This window comes from Ochotona princeps, chromosome 8, assembly GCF_030435755.1.
Source record: "Ochotona princeps isolate mOchPri1 chromosome 8, mOchPri1.hap1, whole genome shotgun sequence".
In the NCBI taxonomy this organism is placed as follows: Eukaryota; Metazoa; Chordata; class Mammalia; order Lagomorpha; family Ochotonidae; genus Ochotona; species Ochotona princeps.
In genome coordinates this window covers 43,473,488-43,493,131 of record NC_080839.1, presented here as the reverse complement: position 1 = coordinate 43,493,131, position 19,644 = coordinate 43,473,488, and the positions used below count along the sequence as shown (strand labels likewise).

General features: G+C 42.4%; 1 protein-coding gene across 1 annotated transcript in view; it reads right to left on the bottom strand.

The window, feature by feature from the left end:
* ANTXR1 (ANTXR cell adhesion molecule 1) overlaps window positions 1–19,420 on the bottom strand; it is a 194,909-nt gene extending 175,489 nt beyond the window's left edge. The window contains exon 1 of the mRNA XM_058667911.1: window positions 18,898–19,420. Coding sequence (XP_058523894.1) covers window positions 18,898–19,049 — 152 coding nt within the window. The 5' untranslated portion in view covers window positions 19,050–19,420. The remainder of the gene's footprint in view (window positions 1–18,897) is intronic.
* Between the last annotated feature and the right edge of the window lie 224 nt (window positions 19,421–19,644).

Genomic DNA, 19,644 nt, shown 5'->3' with positions numbered 1-19,644 from the left:
TTCATTGAATGGAAGGAAGAGAACACAGAGAAGTCTCTGTTGCTCCTGGCAGCTTCCTGGACCTTTGGCTGAGGGGATAGGACCAGCTTTACCTTGGCTTGGATACCCTCCCCTCCCCGGGGCTATGACCCTGTGTAAACCTTAGGAGCCTTCTCAGATGAGTTAGCGGTGGAAGAGCATAGCTTCCTGGTGACTGGGGCTGTTCCACCAACCATAGCTCTCTGGGATGAATTAAAGGCAGCTAGGCATTTCCCAAGAGCTCCCCAGAACTGTACAGCTTGGTCTTGGGCTTGGAAAGCTTTATAACTCTCTCTTGGTCAGAATTCAACTGATTCTTCAAGTTTCAAGGACTGGTTCTGGGCTGCTTTCATTCAGGTGGGACAGATGCTGGGATCATGGCCCGGTACTGTGCAATGTCTTGGAAGGCAGGGAGATGGCTAATGGACTAAGGACTGCCAGCACCTGTCTTGCACCACAGCACTGTGTACTGCCCCAATCCCACTCCCTTCTGTGCCAACTGCAGCTTCCAGGGTCGTGATACTCAAGAGCCAGCACCAGCCAGAAATATCCAAAATAACTTACAGACCTGTGAATGGCCTTAGGTCATTATAATAAAATTATCATGGTCAGCACACTCACTCTCATCAAGCACCTAGCACCATGATACTTCTGCAACAAAAAAAGGCATGGAAATAGATGGCACTTAAACGCAACACAAATTCCACTCCCAACTGGGTATCATTCCAGACATTGCTCCCTAATGGCTTCAGATCCCATGAAAGGATGATTGTAAACTTTGTTAAGGATGGAACTCCTTTCTCTTGAGATAGCCCCCATTGCTTTGTGAGTGTTTACCTTGGCTTTGCCTTTGAATAAATCTTGCAAGGAGAAAGAACTTGGCCACGCCTAGCCAGTGGCCACCTCCACAACATAACTGGCTATCAACTCTTGTCCAATCCAAAATTCTATGCCTACAATTCCTTTCTACTAGAATCAATAGTCTTTCTTAGACGCCATTTGGCTGTGTTTACTTCTGAAATGTAATGCTTTTGGGGTCCATACGACCAGGAAAATAATCTCTGAAATTTTAATTAGTGAAAAGTCAGGCAAGAAACTTAATTATTAGAGAGAAACCCCCCTTCTCCTCAAGCCCATGTCCAATTTCTTCACAAGTAGAGAAGTTGTGTGGTGAGGAAAGCATCCTTGGTTGCAAGGCAGAGTGTTGGTAATACACACAGCTTTCACTAGAATTGGAAGACTGTTCTTGGCTCCCAGCTTAAGGAGGAGCAGGGATTTAAAGTAAACCCACCATGGGGGGAGGGTGTGGGGAAGTGTGGGGAGAATCCCAGTTCCTATGAAATTACAACACAATGTAATTAATGAATAAATTTAATAAAAAATAAAGTAAATCCTTTTAGATCAGCATTATGATACTACTCCTTTGATTTGAAGGCTTAGCCTTACTTCTCGGTCAGAAATTCATTTGCATTCCTTTTCTGATTAAACAGGGCTACCCAATAATAATTCACACTTGCTTTTGTCTTTAATTCATTTTCACTCTACTCCTACTTGACATGCAAAATGTATGTAATTTTGGCATTCATTATATATATATAACTTAATATATGTGTGTGTATCTATATCTATGTATCTATATAGATATTAGATGTAGGAGATGGGTTTTAAGAAAAGTCTAGATTTTTTAAAAGCACTCTTGCTAACGGCAGGTGTTGAATCTTTACAAGAAGTGTTGTTAAAGATAAGTGCTAAATGATTAGCTCCCAAATGGTGCTTCCCATAACTGAACTATAAAGCTTGACTTTCTTACATCTTGCACACTCTCTGGGACCAGGTCACCACAGCCTCTTCACAGCCCTGAGAAAGACAGCCATGGATGTTGTCACTTGGGAGGAAGTGACTCAGAATGAGAGCACCAAAAGAGAGAATTTAAAAATACTGTAGCACACAAGCAACATGCTGGCTGTTGGAAATGCAGGCTCAGCAGGGATAGACAAAAGCAGGGTAAAATCTCTCATCCTCCAATCCTGGATGGTATCATGCCCTGCACCATAGAGATGCACTGTCCTGTGCATCTTTGCTGGTTATGATTCCTTCTTAAATTTACACCTAAGGTGACTATGGTTAGCAGCAAATTTCCATTGCATTAATTTGTTTTCCCTAGCACTACCTGTAGAATGTGCATTTCCCTTGGTTTATAAGATACCTTATTATTGGGATAATTTTATTCTGTATATTGGGTTGCTTATTTTTCAGTTTTAGATCAGCATTATGATAAACATACTTGTCACTACATATATGTGTATGTGTATTTATGAATGTGTGTAACAGGGATAATATTTTTAAAATTTCATTGTGCTTTTTTCTTTGAATTTACCCAAAAGTGATCTAACACACTCCCATCAGTTTGAGGCATCTACTCACCAGGGTCTACAGTGATGAAAAGGAAAGGAGAAAAAGAAGCTAATATTTGAGATTCAAAATGAAACTCTGGGGAAGAGCATTTGGTATAGGAGTTGAGACACTGTTTGGAATGTCTGCAAGTAATATTGGAGCAAGATCATTGATTTGGAAGCAAGGCTATGTAAAATGAATTTTCTAAATGCCTGTAGCAGAGAAGAGGATTCGGATCACAATACAGGAAAGACATTGTTGTCACTTGACCAAGAAATGTGTGCCTTAGTGTAGGTCATAGGACAGAAGGCTAAGAACTCTCAGCCCTCCAGCTCTGCTATGTGAGAATCACAAAAATGGAAGGACAAGAATAGGAGTGTCATGCTCAGGTCTCAGGGAAACTGATCTACAGAGCAAGATGAGCTGACTTCATGATCATGTTAGTATGCATGTAAATATATATAAGTCACCAGTTTTCTCATTTTCATTATTATTAATTTTTGCTTTCTTTGTATCATTTAGCATCAAGTTCATAATTTTCAGAACCCAGTGCAAAGTGAGAACACAGAACCTCTTGTTCAAAAGGCACTAAGAAGTTCAAGATGGCATCGGCAGAGCATTAAACCAAGAGCCAGGTCATTCTACTTTAGGGGCCCTGGAAGACTACACAGGTCCATGGAACTCTTTGCCCATTTTCTGTTTGAGTTACAACTGTATTTTTTTTCTGTTTTTAATGCAAATATTAACAAACTTTTTTCTAGAAAGGGTCAGACATAAATATTTTAGAGAGGGGGCAGTATATGGTCTGCAGGGTAACTACTCAACAGTATAACACGAAAGCAGTCATTGACAAGTGCATAAACAAAGTGAGTGTGGTTGTGCTACAACAAAATTTTATTTTCAAAAACAGATAGCAGGTCCAGGCTTGCCAACTTCTGTCCTAGATAGCTTCTTTGGATCTTATTTTTCCTAATTCCTTTAGTCACTGTCATGTGTTTCTCACACAAGATAATATGAAAACCTAAAGTTTTCTCTCTGATAGCTGAAGTCTCAGTATACCTCATTATTCATTTCCTGTTATTTATAGTGCTGAGAATGTAGACTAGGAAAATTGTGCTTTGCAATATATATGGAGACATTATTTGTGAACTAATAAATATTTCACGGGCATTTGAAAAGCAAGATTATTCCCTGTGGGATATAGTATTCAAAATATATTTACTAAATCAACTTCATTAATTCTTGTTCTTATTCGCCATAACCTTTGGATGTGCCAGGATTCGGGGAGTTGTCTTTCATATTCTGTTGAAATGTTAATATGATTTTAATCCTCAGCTATCAAAATAAATGTGAGATATCTTAACACATGTGCTAAATAGCTACCCAGACTTACCTTCTTAGGATAAATTTTATTTGACCTTAGTATATTTTACTACATGGCCAATTTTGTTTTAATGTATTTGACTCATGATTTAAAGGTATTACTCAAAAGTTGGTTGGAAATTTTCTGTATAAACATACTCTTTGGTTACAGTTGGTACCAGATCCCTGCCAGCTTGACAAAAAAACATTACTCTCCATTTTTTTTTTTCTCCAAGGGTTTAACCAGCATTGAACTTTTGTGTTCCTTCTGGATGTGAAAGGAATTCCATGGTATCAGCTGGTTCAAAGACAAAGGAAGTTCTCCCAAGGATAAATCAGCTCCCTCCCCAAACCCTGAGGCACTGGTGATGAGATGGGGAGAAGAAGGTTAGGAAGACTTAAAGGGATTTTCAAACTCGTGCACATTGGAATGCTAAGACTATTTTGTGTTAAAATTTAGGGATTTTTCTTCCTCCTAATATCTACTAGATAGACTTAGGAGAGAGAAAAGAATTTGAGAGTTCCAGACAAACTACATTTACTTATATATTATATGTAATAGGACTACTGTCTTGCATAAAAGCTATCCTTTTCAATTTACTGTTTGAGAATCCCATTCCTTAAATTTTAAAATTTGCTACATAACCTTGGAGTTAACATAATGACAACTTTCCTGGAACCAACACTTTTTTTTTTTTTACAATGTGTGTTTTTCTTTCCTTGTATTTTATTTGAAGTAGGTTTAGGTTTCCTATTTAGGTAATAATATCTTCATGTAATTTTTCCAGATAGGTTATGGAGTAGGTGTACATTTTCAGTTTCTGTAAGTCTAAGGAAGCTTGACTAAAAAATTTGAAAGTCATGTGGCACTAAAGATTGTGTATGCAAACTACCAGAGGGTTTTTTTTTTTTTTGAGTATTTACTGTTTAAAAACTCCAGTGTGGATCTGAGTATCCTTTTCTTTTTATGGGGGCGAAGTCTTGGTTTTCATTTTTAGAAGGATATAAGCTTTTCTAATTATTCTCATATTTCAAAAATTTGAGACTGAGAAATTTATAGCTTTTTATAAAAACAAACTGAGTTAGATTGAGTTTTTAGTCAGTCCTCTGGATCTGAAAACTCTAATCTTTCTGCAGCTAAGGCAAATTATGTTTGATTGTATCTCAGAAACACTCTCTTCAGATAATTTCATTGTATGCATATTCAATAGCTTGCACCTAGCTTTCATTTTGTCCATCTCTTTTCTCATAATTCTAATTCTTGTATTCTTTCTGTGTAAATTCTTGGCGTTGTTTCCCAAATTGTCATTTTTAATAATATTTAATATGGTAGTCACTATTTTCACTAGATTTGAATGTTCACAAATACTGTAAATCTTTCTTTCTCATGACTGACTTTTCCTGTTACAGTTTACTGAAAATGCTCCTAAATTTATGTAAGTGGCTTTAATGATCATTATCACTTCTTTTATGCAGCAATTGTACATTAAACAAATTTTTTAAACCTTGAATCCATCTAAAAAGACTTTTCTCTTTCGTCATATGTAACATGTTGGCCATGTAAAACATTTTACACCACATATCCATCAAAAAAATTGCTATCTATCATAAAAGATGACTGTTATTAATAAAATTCTTTTGTATGTAATGTTGCAGACTAAGCCTTTGTAAGTAATCTTTTTTCCCAGATACAATTCATTTGGGGCCAACATTGTGAGGTATTGGATTAAGTGGTTGCCTACAATGCTGGCATCCCTTATGGATGCCAGTTCAAGCCTGGGTTGTTTCACTTCCTATCCAGCTGCCTGCTAATGCACCTGGGAAAGTAGCAGAAGAGAACCCATATCCTTAGGCCCCTATTCCCACATGGAAGACCCAGATGAAGCTCCTAGTTCCTGACTTCAGGCTGGCCCACCCCTAGTCATTGCAGACATTTAGTGAGTGCACCAACAGAGCAGAAAATCTCTCTCTCTGTATGTGTGTGTGTCCCCCTCCCTCTGTTTGTAACTCTGCCTTTCAAATAAATAAAATAAATCTTTTAAAAATACTTCGTTTATCTTTTACATTAAAATTAATCAGCAGCAGAGTATAAATTTTAGCCCTTTTTAATACACAGTTAATTCTGAGAATTATTTAATGAGTCCATTCAATCTGCACTTTCAGGCTATTTTTAGATCAGAAAAATTCTCCTCTGACAAATCTTTGAATGTTTCTACCTGACCATATGCCAGCAATGCAAAATCTCCTAATATCTTGAATGTCTGTTTTTGTTGTTCATATTTTTCTCTCTTATCATTCTCACCTAACTGCATTTCTATCTTTAAATTAAGAGAATTTCTCAAGCACACCCTTGTCATTTACATCATTTTCTATGTTGTCAGCTCTGCTCTCTACTGCTTCTTGTTGACTTTAAGATTTCCTGTATTGTTTTATACTTCCTCAACTCTTCTAGGCCCTTTGTCTTCTCATTTTATATTTAGTTCCTAACTCTCTAATGTGAAATCCATATTGCTATGGTTTATCTTTTTTTTCTCTATTAAAAATGCTTTCCAATATTATCAACTTTTCCTACTTCAGAAGTTTTGTTTAGTTACTGGTTTACAGTGCTAAAATCTAGGTTCTGCTTTTATCCTTGAATGTGGAAAGGAATGATTCTCTGATATTTGCTTCTAAAATTGTGTGTGTGTGTTTGCAATATGTCACACACATACATATATATATGCATATATAAAGGCATTCTCTGGAGACTAATGTAGGGGAAGGTGGTTGGCTTTGATGTCTAAGAGGAGAGACAGGATAGTAGGGGACAGAATGATTCTGGCTATTTCCATAAAGGAACTTCATCCTTGCAAGATTCGTTTCTTCTGGACCTGGTTACCTCATTCCATACTGCCATATGTAGGAGTTTCTTTTTGGTGCTGCAGTCTTAACATCAAGTTCACAATGTGCTATACCCAGACTCCCTCCTGATCCCTCCTACATCCACATAATCAAAGCCAGAACTCGGGTATTTCCATGGAGGTCCAGGATCTACAAGCAGGACTTAGCAGAGCTGGGATGAAGTTGCTGTTACAGATGCCTGGCTTTTGCAAGCTGTCTTTTTTATGGCTTCATTTCCTTTTTGAATACAGGATGCAGCTGCCTCTGCAGGATGGTGAGGCACAATGAAGACAGGGTTCCAAGGGGATGGTTGCGGGCCTCTCCTGTCCCACCCTTGACCTCAGACTCATTTCCAAATCTGGGAATGTTCTTGGAGCCCCTCAAATATTTTCTCCAGATGTTTTTGCAACTTGGCAGCAGAGCTGAAGGTAGACTGGCTGGCCTTCTGCAAGCTCAGCACATCTGCTTTGTTCCTGGTCTCATTTCTTGCAGTGTGGTATATATCACTGTCATGGACCTGATGCAGACTTCTCTTGGACACCTCTTTCAGATCTCCCCTTTGGGGAGATGGTATGGTTTTAGGTGCTAGTTGGAGGTGGAGGGTGGAGGAAAGAGGTGAAGGAGAATGTATCTATGCTCATCTTCTTTTTCTGAAATCAAACACTTCCCTTCCTCATCTTCGACACAGCTCCTCACTAAGCTCCTTAACTCTCAGTTTCTTCATATATTTTGGTCCAAAATAACATGTCCAAAAGTTGTGGGCACCTTTGTTTCTACTGAAGTGTGTGGATTATTCTGTTCTCATCTTGCAGAACTTACTTGTAATACATATAACATGGATTGATGTGGCAACCTGATCTTGAATGCCGGTGTGTTTTTGAAGCCTATAAAGATGAATACTAACAACATTTGATGTGTATTGAGTATTTATAGTCTGTGTGCTGACCACTTTGTATTTACTGCCATTTAGTAGCACCTAGTAGTCTCAGTGTGGCCAACTCAGTTTGGAGCACAATGATCCTAAGACATATATATGGTACTGGCTTCCTTTAACAATAGTTTTTATTTTGAGGACAGAGATACAGAGAGCAGGAGAGGTGAGAGAGAATCTCCCATCCACTGGGTCACTCCCAAAATGGCCACAATAGCTGGAGCTGAACCAATTTGAAGCCAGGAGTTTCCTCTGCATATTCCATGTGGGTGCAGGGACCTGAGCATTTCGGCCACTCTTTTCTTCCTTCTAAAGCCATATAAGCAGGGAGCTGGATTAGAAGTGGTGCAGCTGGGATATGAACTGGCACACATATGGGATGATGGTACCACAGGCAGGAACTTAGCTTACAATATGCCACAGTGCTGGCTCCTACTGGTTTCTTTTTTACAGATGAGAAAGCTGAGTTCACAGGCGGGTTAAGAAATTTGCTCAAGGACATATAGCTAAAAAGTGGTAGGGCTGGGATTTGAAGCCAGTTAGCCTAGCCTTAGAGTCCATGCACTAAGTCCATTATATTCATAATTCTTTTGGGGTTTAACCCGGGGGTTCTTAGTTACAATGAAATACTGCCTCCTCATGGAAGGGGGGGGAAATGTACAGTCACAAGTCACTGTGTTAGGGGCTGAGATTGTGATGTACGAAGGTACCTCCATGAAAAATATGGGAATCCATGAGTAGGGATACCAAGAAAGTCTTAAACTAGGACACTTAAGTGGAATCAGGAATACTAAACTGACTTTCCATTTTAACAAAACAAAAGACAAAATGCTTCATCTGTTTGGCCTTCAATCTTCTCTCCTTTTGTTCTTTTGATTTCACCTTTTATAAAATTGATAATCAGGGTGACCATATAATTTGAAATTCAAACAGAAACTTTTGTTGAGAATAAAAGAAAAATCTATTGATAAGTATACTAGGACACAAGCCTAGACCCGGATTATCCTGGGAAAATCAGGAGGAAGGATGTTTGGTTAATCTTATTAACAATGATCTTTTCCATCCTACACTTATTTATCCTTAGTGCAGTATAATGGCAACTTGTATATCCCTTTACCTTGTGTTGTTTACTGTTATAACTGGTGTACAGTGATCATATGATTATTTTTTCCTTTCACATTCTACGTAATTTCTGTAAACCTGGCATTTGCATTTATCATATATTTGACATTTTTATGATAGGATGACTAATTTTGATCATGATATTTTAGCACCAAAATGTTTGGAAGGCCTTGTTCCAAAAAGTTGTCATGGATGCCTATGAGTTTGGGTGGCAAATACTGAGCATTAGGGGATGAGGAAAAGAGGATAAGGTCACTGGATGGGACTGCAGAGGACAAACACTAAGGGTGATTCCTCTCAATCTTGTGACACTGGACCATGCTATTGCTTCTCGTGGGATATACATCGTTAGAGCATTAGGAGATTCTGAGCCACACATTACTTGGAATTACAAGGAGTTGGGTCATGGTCACAGATGGAGCTTGGGAAATACATAATGCCTAAGTAATAAGGGCCTTAAATATCTGCTAAGGTATTTACACTTTATTCATACTTATAAATGTATCAAAATTTACACATTCTTCCAAGACCTTTGGAAGTGTTTAAAGCTGGGGTGGAGGGAGTGTGCACGAATTAGGAAAAACTGTGCCAAGATTAAACTGTTCAAAAAAGATTAGTTTGGTACAGGAATGCAAGGCGGGGAGAAAGTCAAGAAAGGTGGTAAAAAGATCGATGTAGAGAATGTATCTCTGATCTGGTATACAACGGCAAAAACCTGAGCTGGGCAAAGCAGAGAGCCTGATAGACTCAGGAGAGAAGTGGGAGCAGACATCAGGCCTGCAGGGTGAAAGACAGAACTACTCAGGTGAACACAATGGTTTAACTCTCTTATAAGTGCGGGGGCCCCATATGGGCGCTGGTTCATGTCCCAGTTGCTCCACTTCCCAACCAGTTCCCTGCTTGTGGCCAGGGAAAGCAGAGGACAGTGGCCCAAGTCTTGGGACCCTGTACCCAGGTGGGAGACCTAGAAGACGCTCCTAGTTCCAGGTTTCAGATTAGCTCATCTCTGGCTGTTGCAGCCATCTGCGGAGTGAACCAGCGAATAGAAGATATTTATCTTTGCTTCTCTCTAAATTTGCCTTTCCAAACAGAAACAAATAAATCTTAAGAAAGAAAGGAAGGAGGAAGAAGCATGAAGGAAAGGACTTCTTCCAGATCGTTGGCATTGGGGCTGGTTCTGTGGTGTGATTGTTCACCAAGACTACAAATAGGGGAGGGGCGAGTTCAGTCAGCCCTCTGGCAACGCTCTGCCCCTCCTTGCCTCAGTGGCTCATTTCTTTCTGGTTCTGTTCTGCCTGCTGTTTCCCAAACTTGGTTCAGTCGATTTCTGTTTTTGCCCAGACACTCCCTGTTGGCAGTTCCTCTGGATTGGATCCTGGCCACCCTTCTCTTCAAACCCCACCTCTGTTTGACATTTTCCAAATCTGGGCTATTGCTGCTCAGAACTTAACTTTCAGCTCTCAGGTATCATCCAACAGCCCATTCACCATCTCCAACCCAGTGTCCCACATGTTCAAGCTCAACATGTCCACACGGAACTTCTCTTTCCATCTGAAGCTCAATCCTCAAGCATTCCTTTCCCAAGCGCTCATAATTCCTATTGATTCTTGATGCAAAAAAGTGCCAAATTTCATATATCCCCCCCATTCCTACTAGAAGAATAGATGATCTATGGGGATGTCCTAAAAAGCTTGTGGAAAGTGTTTTGAAGAATACATTTATTCTGGTGCAAAAGCTTTTTAAACTAACAGAGTCTTCTTGAAACTGCATTTTATGAGAAAACTACGTATGGACCTCCAAATTTCTTGCAACCAAATCAACTTATCTTTTCATTTAAATTTTCCACAAACTTTTTTGAGTACTCATATATAAGCATTTCTATAACACATACAAAAGCTGACCGCTCTTGTCTTCAGAAACCTTTAATTCCATAACTGCTGCTGAAGGGACAAAATCCAGATCCTTTGCCACACTCACACCACAAGGAGTATATGCCACTTTAGTTTTCTGTTTGGTGTCTCTTTCTTTAGTTTGTCAGTTGACAAAATCCTTTTCAGCTTTCAATTTTGACATCCAAAGTCAGCTCCTCTCTAAGGCCTCCAAAGTATCTCTCTCCCAGACCAAAATTCATTACGTTCTTCATTACTCTGTCTCTTCTCATAAACTCAGAGAGCTAGACACATCTTGCGCATTTTGTAATTCCAGAAATCCAGCACACTTTGATAAATCTCCAATTCAACAAATTTCTTAGCTGGGCATGTAGCACTGCTCGGATTTGTGGAGGTGCTTTTTGTTACAAGATCCTATCTCCTTCCTCCAGAAATCATTACCACCATCATCGTGATCTCCATCTCCATCAATACCATCTTACTGCCTGGCATCCATGTACAAAATGCTTGCTTTATCAGTTTGATCTGGCCCACAGTTGAGATCCACCTGCTTAGCATATTTCTTTCTAAATTTTACAGTTGGCATCCATCCTCTGGTCCCTGACACATCCCCAGTTTGTCGCCCAGGTAAACGTTCCTCCTGTTTAGTTATGGTCCTTGGGTGCCAACAACTAACATTACTGGCTTGGCTTGCCCTATCTTTAGGGATTCTCCACCCCTACCACTTTCCCTAGAAGAAGGTACTTAGAAATATAGAAATGACTACTTATATTGGTTAACACAATGTCCAGGAAGGTTACATGGCATTTAGAAAGCAAAGATTCCCAAAAGCTATGTATTCGCACCCAGGAAAAACTGTCCCACTGAAAATGCCAAAAAAACATTTCCAAGGATGCTCAATTGAAAGCCAGATACTCTTGATTCAGACTCTGAATCAACCCCTACACTATGTGTGTATGCTCTTGGCTTGGCTGCTGCAGGATTCCAAGGACTGCTTTAACTCCCCAGCCTGGGTTAGTGCATTCAAACTCCACAAATTATGGAAATCTTGACTTTAAGTTTTCAAATGCATTCACATAATCCTTAGGTGGCACAGAAATATATCCAACCTCAAGTTCACCTTTTCATTGAGTTGAATTTAATCTCTGTTCATGGTATGGCATGTTTCTTGTAAAGTATGGAGGGTTGCGGAAGGGAATACAGGAGTAAAAGTCATCATTGCCTCATTGGCAGACACAAATAGTCCATTTGTCATCATGCCAAGTTGTTGAATAAATCTACAGCATAGCTCAAAAGTGACTTCTCTCCACAAATCATACCCCTTTCACCTGTCGCAATGACTACTTTCTAGCTTTTTCAGGCAGCAGAAGTGCAAAAGTTAGGTTTGTAAGAGAAGCAAGTATTGGCCACTACCCATATCCGGTTTTCTTCTCTTTCTAGACACACGGGAGGATCATATTTCTTAAGTTCCTTTCCATAGCTTGAGGTTCCATGAACCTTGTTCTGGCTGAATGGACGTGAGTGGAAGGATGTTTGTCACTTCTGGCTGAAGTGATTCATTACAAGTCAGGCATCCCCCCACATCCTCTTGCTTCTCTTGCAGCTGTGATGGGGGGAAGCAGGTGTCATGAAGTTGTCTCCATCAGCTTGGTTAGCAGAATTAAGGTGAGAAGAGATTCTGGAGGTCCCTGTCAGACACATGACCTACACCAAAAATAAACCTTCCATCACTTTAATTTCAGGAGTTCTTTGTTACTGCAGCACAACCTAACCAACTTGGGGATTCAACGTTCCTTCGCATGTTGAAATTCTTTTTGCCTCTGTGGGTAGATCTTGAGTCAGACAGGCTTGGGTCTGAGGCTTCATTTCACCTCTTAGAGGGATCTTGGCTAGCTTCTGGGGGACTTCAGTTTCCTCATGGGTGACATGAACATGCTGTCCAGATCTTATGGGGGGCTGGGAAAACTGACTGGGATAGTGCAGGGGAAGGGTTTCTCATAGGATCTGATAGGTGGCAAGGGCTCAGCATTTCTTCTTCTTGATCTAAACTTGACTTCATCAGCACCCTGCCCAGATCTTCAATGACCAATTAGCTTAGCTGCCCAGAGTCCTTCTAATGTCACTCTGCTTTAAAAGCCAAGTCAGGGACTGCTTGCTGATACTTTTTGCATTCCTTGTACCTTCTGGAATAGAATCTTGTTCGTAGTAAGCATTGTGTTATCCATGTCTTCATTGGTGTGCACACTTTTGTTTGAAACTGAGAACATATTTGTGCCAAATGAATGAGCCAGCTGAGTCAAATGGAAGAAATCTAATTACTTTTTCGGCATGAATCTGACACGTCTGAAAAACATGTCAGGGAATGTTCAAATACTCTGTCTTTTGTTGCAAAGTAATGTAATGGGTGGGAGAGGCAAGATCTAGTCTCTTGGCCCCACACCCAAACAGGCACACGTTCTGAATTGGCGTCAAGCAAATTCCATTTGCATTTATGTGACAGCCAAGCCTCTCTAACGGATGCCAAAGTTTGTTCTAGAACCACGAGGAGTCTTTCACCATTTGGAGATAATCACAGGTTATCTTGGGACGGGTGCCTTTCTCCCAATCCTCCTGGCTTCTATTCTGAGCTTGACACTGAGTTTTACCAGGTCTCTGAAGCTAAGGAAGGTACAAGGAATTACTTGGCTGGCCCAGACAAAAACACAAAACAATGCATTATGGCCTTGTTTATTTTTTCTTTTTTTACCCAACTGCCAAACCTTCCACTTTGTCAGTAGCTCTCTGTGTCAATTATTGCCTGATTTGATAGATTCTCTCCAAACCTGGACCCTCACACAAGGAACATTTAAAACCAACCATAGAATCCACCTAACGCCAACAAATAAATAACTGGCTTCTGGTAGAATTATTTTTTCCTGATCTTTTAAAATGACAAATCACATTGTAAAAGTACTTTTCCTGGACTCCTTATCTGCGCCTGTATAGCCACTTTTTTCATGCTGATTATCCTACAGATTTGAATTTCCCCTTCCATCAGACTGAACTAAATAAGTGATGAATTCTTTGGTCATTGAAATGTAATCAGATGTCCTTTCACACCTTAGGGCCTGATTCACACAGGGAACCCTTCCAGATTTTTGAAGCATCTCTGTGGGTTCTGCAGGATAGGAGTACCCCAGACCTATGGTCAACTAGAGCTGATCTGACAGTGGAGCAGTAGTTCAATTAAGAAGCCTTCATTGCCACGTGCACCATGATTTACTAAGACTCTGGCGCCAGGGCTTTCATTCCTTGGATCCACCCAGTCCCTCTAGTTGTCCTGTCATGTGTTTCTCATTATGGCCCAAACACACAGGGCAGAGATGCAGAGAGAGAGCTGGGCTGGGCATCAGAAGCAGACAAGGGCTTGGTTCTGTCATGATCTGATCCTGGATCCTCAGGCAGCTGCCTAACTCAGTGGGCTAGAAAAAGGTTGTCTTGTCTCCAATTTGGGTGGTGGCAGGGGTAGTCTTTGGGTCCCTTCTGGGAGGATGTGAAAGATCATGGGACTCACAAGATGCCTGATTCTTAAAGATCTCCCTTGAAAGTACAGGCTGCACAACCTTAGTCAGCAAAATGGAAGTGCCCCTAAATCCAAAACATTTTGAGTGCCAATAGGACACCAAAAGTGGAAAATACCACACTTAATTTCATGTGAAGTTGCAGTCAAAGCACAGGTGCAGGAGAAATACTGTGTGGAATTACCTCCTTCTGTGTGTGGTGTATATGAAATGCAAATGAAACTTGTGTATTTGGTTTTGGGCTCTGTCTGTGGAATATCTCATTGTGTGTCGACAAATAATCCCATAACCCACACCCTCAAAAAAAAAAAAAGTCTGAAATCCAAATACTTCTGGTTGTAAGCACTCCAGATAAAGGACACTCCATTTTGGGCATGCCGGTGGTCATTTCCCTGGAAGGCAGTACTACTCATGGCGGGGAGGTTCCCAGTCTGTGGGGTGTGTGTGTGTGTGTGTGTGTGTGTGTGTGTGTGTGTGTGTGTGTGTGTGTGTGTGTTGAGTATAGCCTGCAGACGGACACTGCCCTGGGCTCACCCAGTGGCAAGAGCTGTAGCTGCAACTCTGGGTGAGTGGCTCGAGGTGGCCCTTGGCATGGGGAAGAGAAAACCAATCAACCAATCACACAAACAAAAAAAAAACCCAAAACCCAATGCTGCACAAGACACAGGTGTCACAGCAGAGAGTCTGATGGGGAAGTAGCACTTAGGGAGGCTGTGGGAGGCCTCTGCTAGTTTAAAGATTTACTGGGTGCAGGAAATCAGTGTCAGGCTGTGGCTGCGGAAAGTCCTATAAATAAAGCAGCTCAGCACCTCCTCCCCTCCTTCAGCCCACTCGTTCCTCTGTGCCTCCTGTTCTATTCCCCACTGCTTTTGGAGTCCTCAGGGCATGCAGATTGTAGCCATCAGTTCCCAGAGACTCCTGCTGGAGAATTCATTTTCTCAATTCAAGTGACTAACAAATAACTCTCTCTGAAACCGGTCCTCAGGGGATGCCTAAGGATATGCTGTCCTAAAGGTAGGGTCCTGCTGGAGAAAACACATATTCATGTGCACTGGTGGGACAAATGTGTCCCTCCCACCCTCCACCACCTCGGAGACTTCCAAAAAGCAAGCTGCTCCTTTACTGTTTGTGTGTGGACCCTAGAGGCCTTGCAACTCTTGACTTTTCCAATCCCTGACTGAATTCCCAGCAATCTCCTTTTTCCTGACTCTAACCAGAAAAGCATGTTTAAATGAACATGAAATTCCATCAGTATAAAGCCTTGTGCTGCCCCATCGCCAAAGCCACTAATAATGCCCTATTGTGTTACTGTGGTCAACTGTGTTGTCATTATGAAGTCTCTGCTCCTGGTTGAGAAAACACGACGTTCCCTGAAATGTATAATCTGGGTTCCCTCCAGGCCAGAGATGCACCCTGCTCCCAGCTGAAATCAACTGGGATTTAACGCCATGAAACAGAGAGCCAGTCGCAGGGGGAAATGGAGTGGAAAGGGTGGACAGAACGGCTGCTGGATCTTGTCCCCTGTGATCCACTGGTCTCAGCCTGCAGATGGTGTCTTGCCAACTGAAGGATCTCAGAAGCCCAAGGAAAAAACAGGTCAGCATTCTTTCCTTTGCCACTCTGCTGTGGCTGGGTGCTGGGAGTTCTGTGGGAGGAGTGTCTTTTCCAGGACAGGCACCACTGTCTGTAGGGACCACCCATGGGCCTGTATGCCATGGCTGCCTTTTGATCCATTCACCAGTTACAGACTCACAGTCACACACACACACTGGGCTGGCGGGAGGGGCAAGCTGGAAGCCTATATACCATCCTACCAAGACTCAGCAACAAAAACAGCCCTCTCTTCCAGCCACAGATCAACTGAGAAAGTCCGGGGCGTCCACCTGAGTGTAAAGGGTGCTCTTAAGAAGGTCTCTCTACCGTGTTCTTGGAGTGTTTGGGGGTCTCTGATGTGCTCCTAAGAACCTCAGAGTACACTCAGAAATTTACTCCAGGATTAACTATAAAGCAGCAGCGTCTTCTGAAATACAAGGGGATGTGAAAGACCCTCTCCACATTTGATGTGATATTTAAAAGTTCCAAATACCTTCTTGTTGTTGAGTATAAAAGTAGCGTATGTTCATTACAGAAGATTTTGAAAGTTGCAAAAAAAAAAAAACCATATAAAACAGAACTCAAAAATTCTATCTTCTAGAGAGACTTACTACTCTATTGGGCAACTACAAACACATACCTATGCACTCTTAATTTTTTTTTACAAAGGTAAAAAACTGTTTGGTGTATGTATTTTCATCTAATAGCATACAGATTTTCATTACATATTCTTCACAATGTAAACACGCATACGATGAAATGTACATTCAATACTATGCATATGGCATACCTTAGGTGACAAACTGCCTGTTGTACATTCAGGTAATTTTCACCTCCTCATTAGTATAAACAGCACTGTATGAGCACCCATGTAGTCACTTGTTTGTGACTATCTGGATTTTTCCCCCCTTTGGAACACGGAATTTCTGAGTGGAAAGGTAGAATCCTCATCAAAGTGTGTTCTTGGCTGCTCTTTCAAAATGTCAGCTATTTGCATTTAAATGAACTAAACTCAAGCAAAAGAAAAAAATCCGCTGTCCCAATTGCACTAGCCACATTTCAAGTGCTCCACAGTCACATACCACTAACAGCTACCATATGGGACAGCAGAGGTACAGCACAGTTCTGACAGCCTGCATAATCCTGCTGCAAGGCACAAGCCTAGCGAGAAAGCCCCAGCTGATGCTCTCCTGAGGCAGGTGCAACAGTGAACACCTCCCACATATTTGCCAATTCTATGCACTAACATTCTTTACCAACTAAACCAACCTTTTAAAAATACATATTACCTTTTTTTTAATGATTGCTAGGTAATTTGAACTCTTTTGTGTGTTTAATTTATAGAAGTATAAAATCTCTGATTATTCCCTATAAATTGTATTCCTCTTAAAAACTCTAAACAAAAAAATTGTAGTGATATTCATCTAAATTTTAATTTTTCTAGTTCTCTGAGCATTTCATTTTTAAATGGTTAAATGCTTGACCCCTCTAGAATGTATTTTAATGCGTGTGTAAAGTGTAATATAATCTTATCTCGTGTCATCAACCGTTTGTCCAAGAATTATTGAAAAATAAGGAATCTATTCTCTACTGCTTGAAGATGTTATTAAATGCTTACATGGAGTTTGTCCCACTTCTAGATTTTCTATTCTGTCCACCTGTTTTTTTGGCCTTACCCACTTTGTATTTATTAATTTGCCTTTATTATTTGGAGAGAAGAGAATGTCTTCATGATGTTCTAAAAATGTTTCAGGTCTTTTCTTTTTAACTTTCTCTTACACACACACACACACATGCTTCAAACCATTTTGCTAAATCTCTCCCATCATCTAAACAAATTCCTTCAGAAACTTGCGAAGTTTGATTCAGTGGAGAAATTAATTTGGGGAGAATGGACTGTCTCTCCTCTACCTGTTCACTCTATCCAGGGACTTGGTGATGCTGTCCATTCTTACAAGCTTTCTGATCGTCTTTCTCAACTGGCAGTGAGTGTGTGTGTGTGTGTGTGTGTGTGTGTGTTTCAACATGCCCTCTCCGAGTTAGTGCTCTCTGCTGCTAGAAGTAGCAACAAAAGAAATTCCATTTCTTAGCAGCGGAGTCTAATTTCAGTATCCACCTTCCCATAAATCTGCAAGAAAGAGATCTCACTTTTTCATCCAAAGAATCTGGAGTTCAGCCTCTATGGAAAAAAAAAAAAACCACTCAAACTTTCAGGGGCGACTGCAAAGCACATTTGGTGTCTAGCAGGGCAGCTTATTTTGCAGCAGTCGCCTTCCAACTCCCAAATACTTTCCAGTCTGTGAAATTCATCTCCCCACCGCGGGGACCGGCAAGCGCCTCTCCTGCCTGGCCTCGGGGCAGCGCAAAGTATAGGAGCCCAAACTCCCTCTCCAGGGAAACTTATGGTTGAGTTTGTGCTCCGCAGAGGGTGGCTGCGGCTTGAGGGACCCAGGGAGTGTTTTAACTGGTGGGAGTTCAGTTCTCCCTCTCCAAGACCTGGAACCCAAGCACCGCTAGGCACGTTAGGCAGGAAACCTGAGCTCCTGTACCGCCTGGGTAGCCCAACTCACAGCTCAGGTCGAAGGTGAGGAGGAATCTGCTGGCTGGGGACCTTGGGGAAGGGGAAGCTATTACCAGCGTGTAAAGGACAGACAGCAGAGATGCGGCTGAACTCTGTCCAAGACCCAGGACCAGCCCACCACAGCGACCCCGAGCTTCCAACGCCACACTTTCTTGCCCGCTGCCCACACAGCACGCATCCTCTTCCTAGGAACAAAGGCAGACCCGGCGCCAACGACCGACCTCAGGGTGCCCACGCCTCGAACCCGGGTCTTCAAGTCTTGCCTCTGGCAAAAGCAAGCCTTTCTCCTCCTAACGGGAAGGCAGACGCAGCGACCGACCCACACAAGAGCATCCTCTCACTCACAGGAGAAAACAACAACAACAAAAACACCAGGCAGAAAAGCCGACTGTCCCCGCCACGACTGGCCGCGTCACCTCCCCAGCTCCGCTCGCCCCAGCGGCCGCCGCCTCCCGCGCTCCCTCTGTGTCCCCCGCAACCAGGCGCGCCAGTCCCACAGCCACCCCGGCGAGTATCCCGGCCTGGGGAGGACACACCGTGCCCAGCTCCCCGGCTCCCGCCACTTACTTGTCCAGAATGAAGTACAGGTCGAATCCCCCGTAGCACGCTGGACCCCCATCTTCCCTGCGCCCCCCTTGCCCGGCACAGAGCAGCACCAGGGTGGCCAGCGAGAGCCACTGCAAGCCGGCGCCCAGGGCTTTCTGCTCCACGGGGGCCATGACCTGCAGCCTGAGGGGACACAGCGGGGCCGTCGCCTTCCCGCGCTGCACGAGCTCTCCCGGCCCTCAGGGATGCGCCATCCGAGGGCCCCTCCAGTCGGGCCCTGGATTCCCCGCTTGCTCTCTCGGAACTCCCCGGAAGCAATTGTCTGGAGGAGTTCAAGGTTTTCCCTCTGGTTTCCGCCTCGATTCGCCTTCTGGGTTTCAGGTTTCAAGAATCCCAATACTTGTACTCCGTCGTTTTAAAGGGGCTGCTCCGGGTGGGCCGCCGGGCCGCTCCCGAGGCTGCGCTGAGGTTGTGCAATTGAAGCCGCTGGGGCCTGACGCTGCTTTGTCCCAGTTTTAAAGTCTTATGGGGTGGGTTTGGAAATTGTTCTTGGTTGGGGGAGTGCTTTGCTGTTTCTCCCTCCCCTCGAATCCCCTGCCTTACTGTTTAGGCGGGGAAGGGGAAGGGAGTTCAGAGAGTGCCACCTGCTGGTCAAACGTAGAGGGACCACACTTGGGAGGCCACTGGGGGTTACCGGGCGAGGGTCTCCCAAGCTTGGGGGTGCGTCTCTTTTTCCTTACGCGTGTATGTATGTGTGTAAGCTGTTCT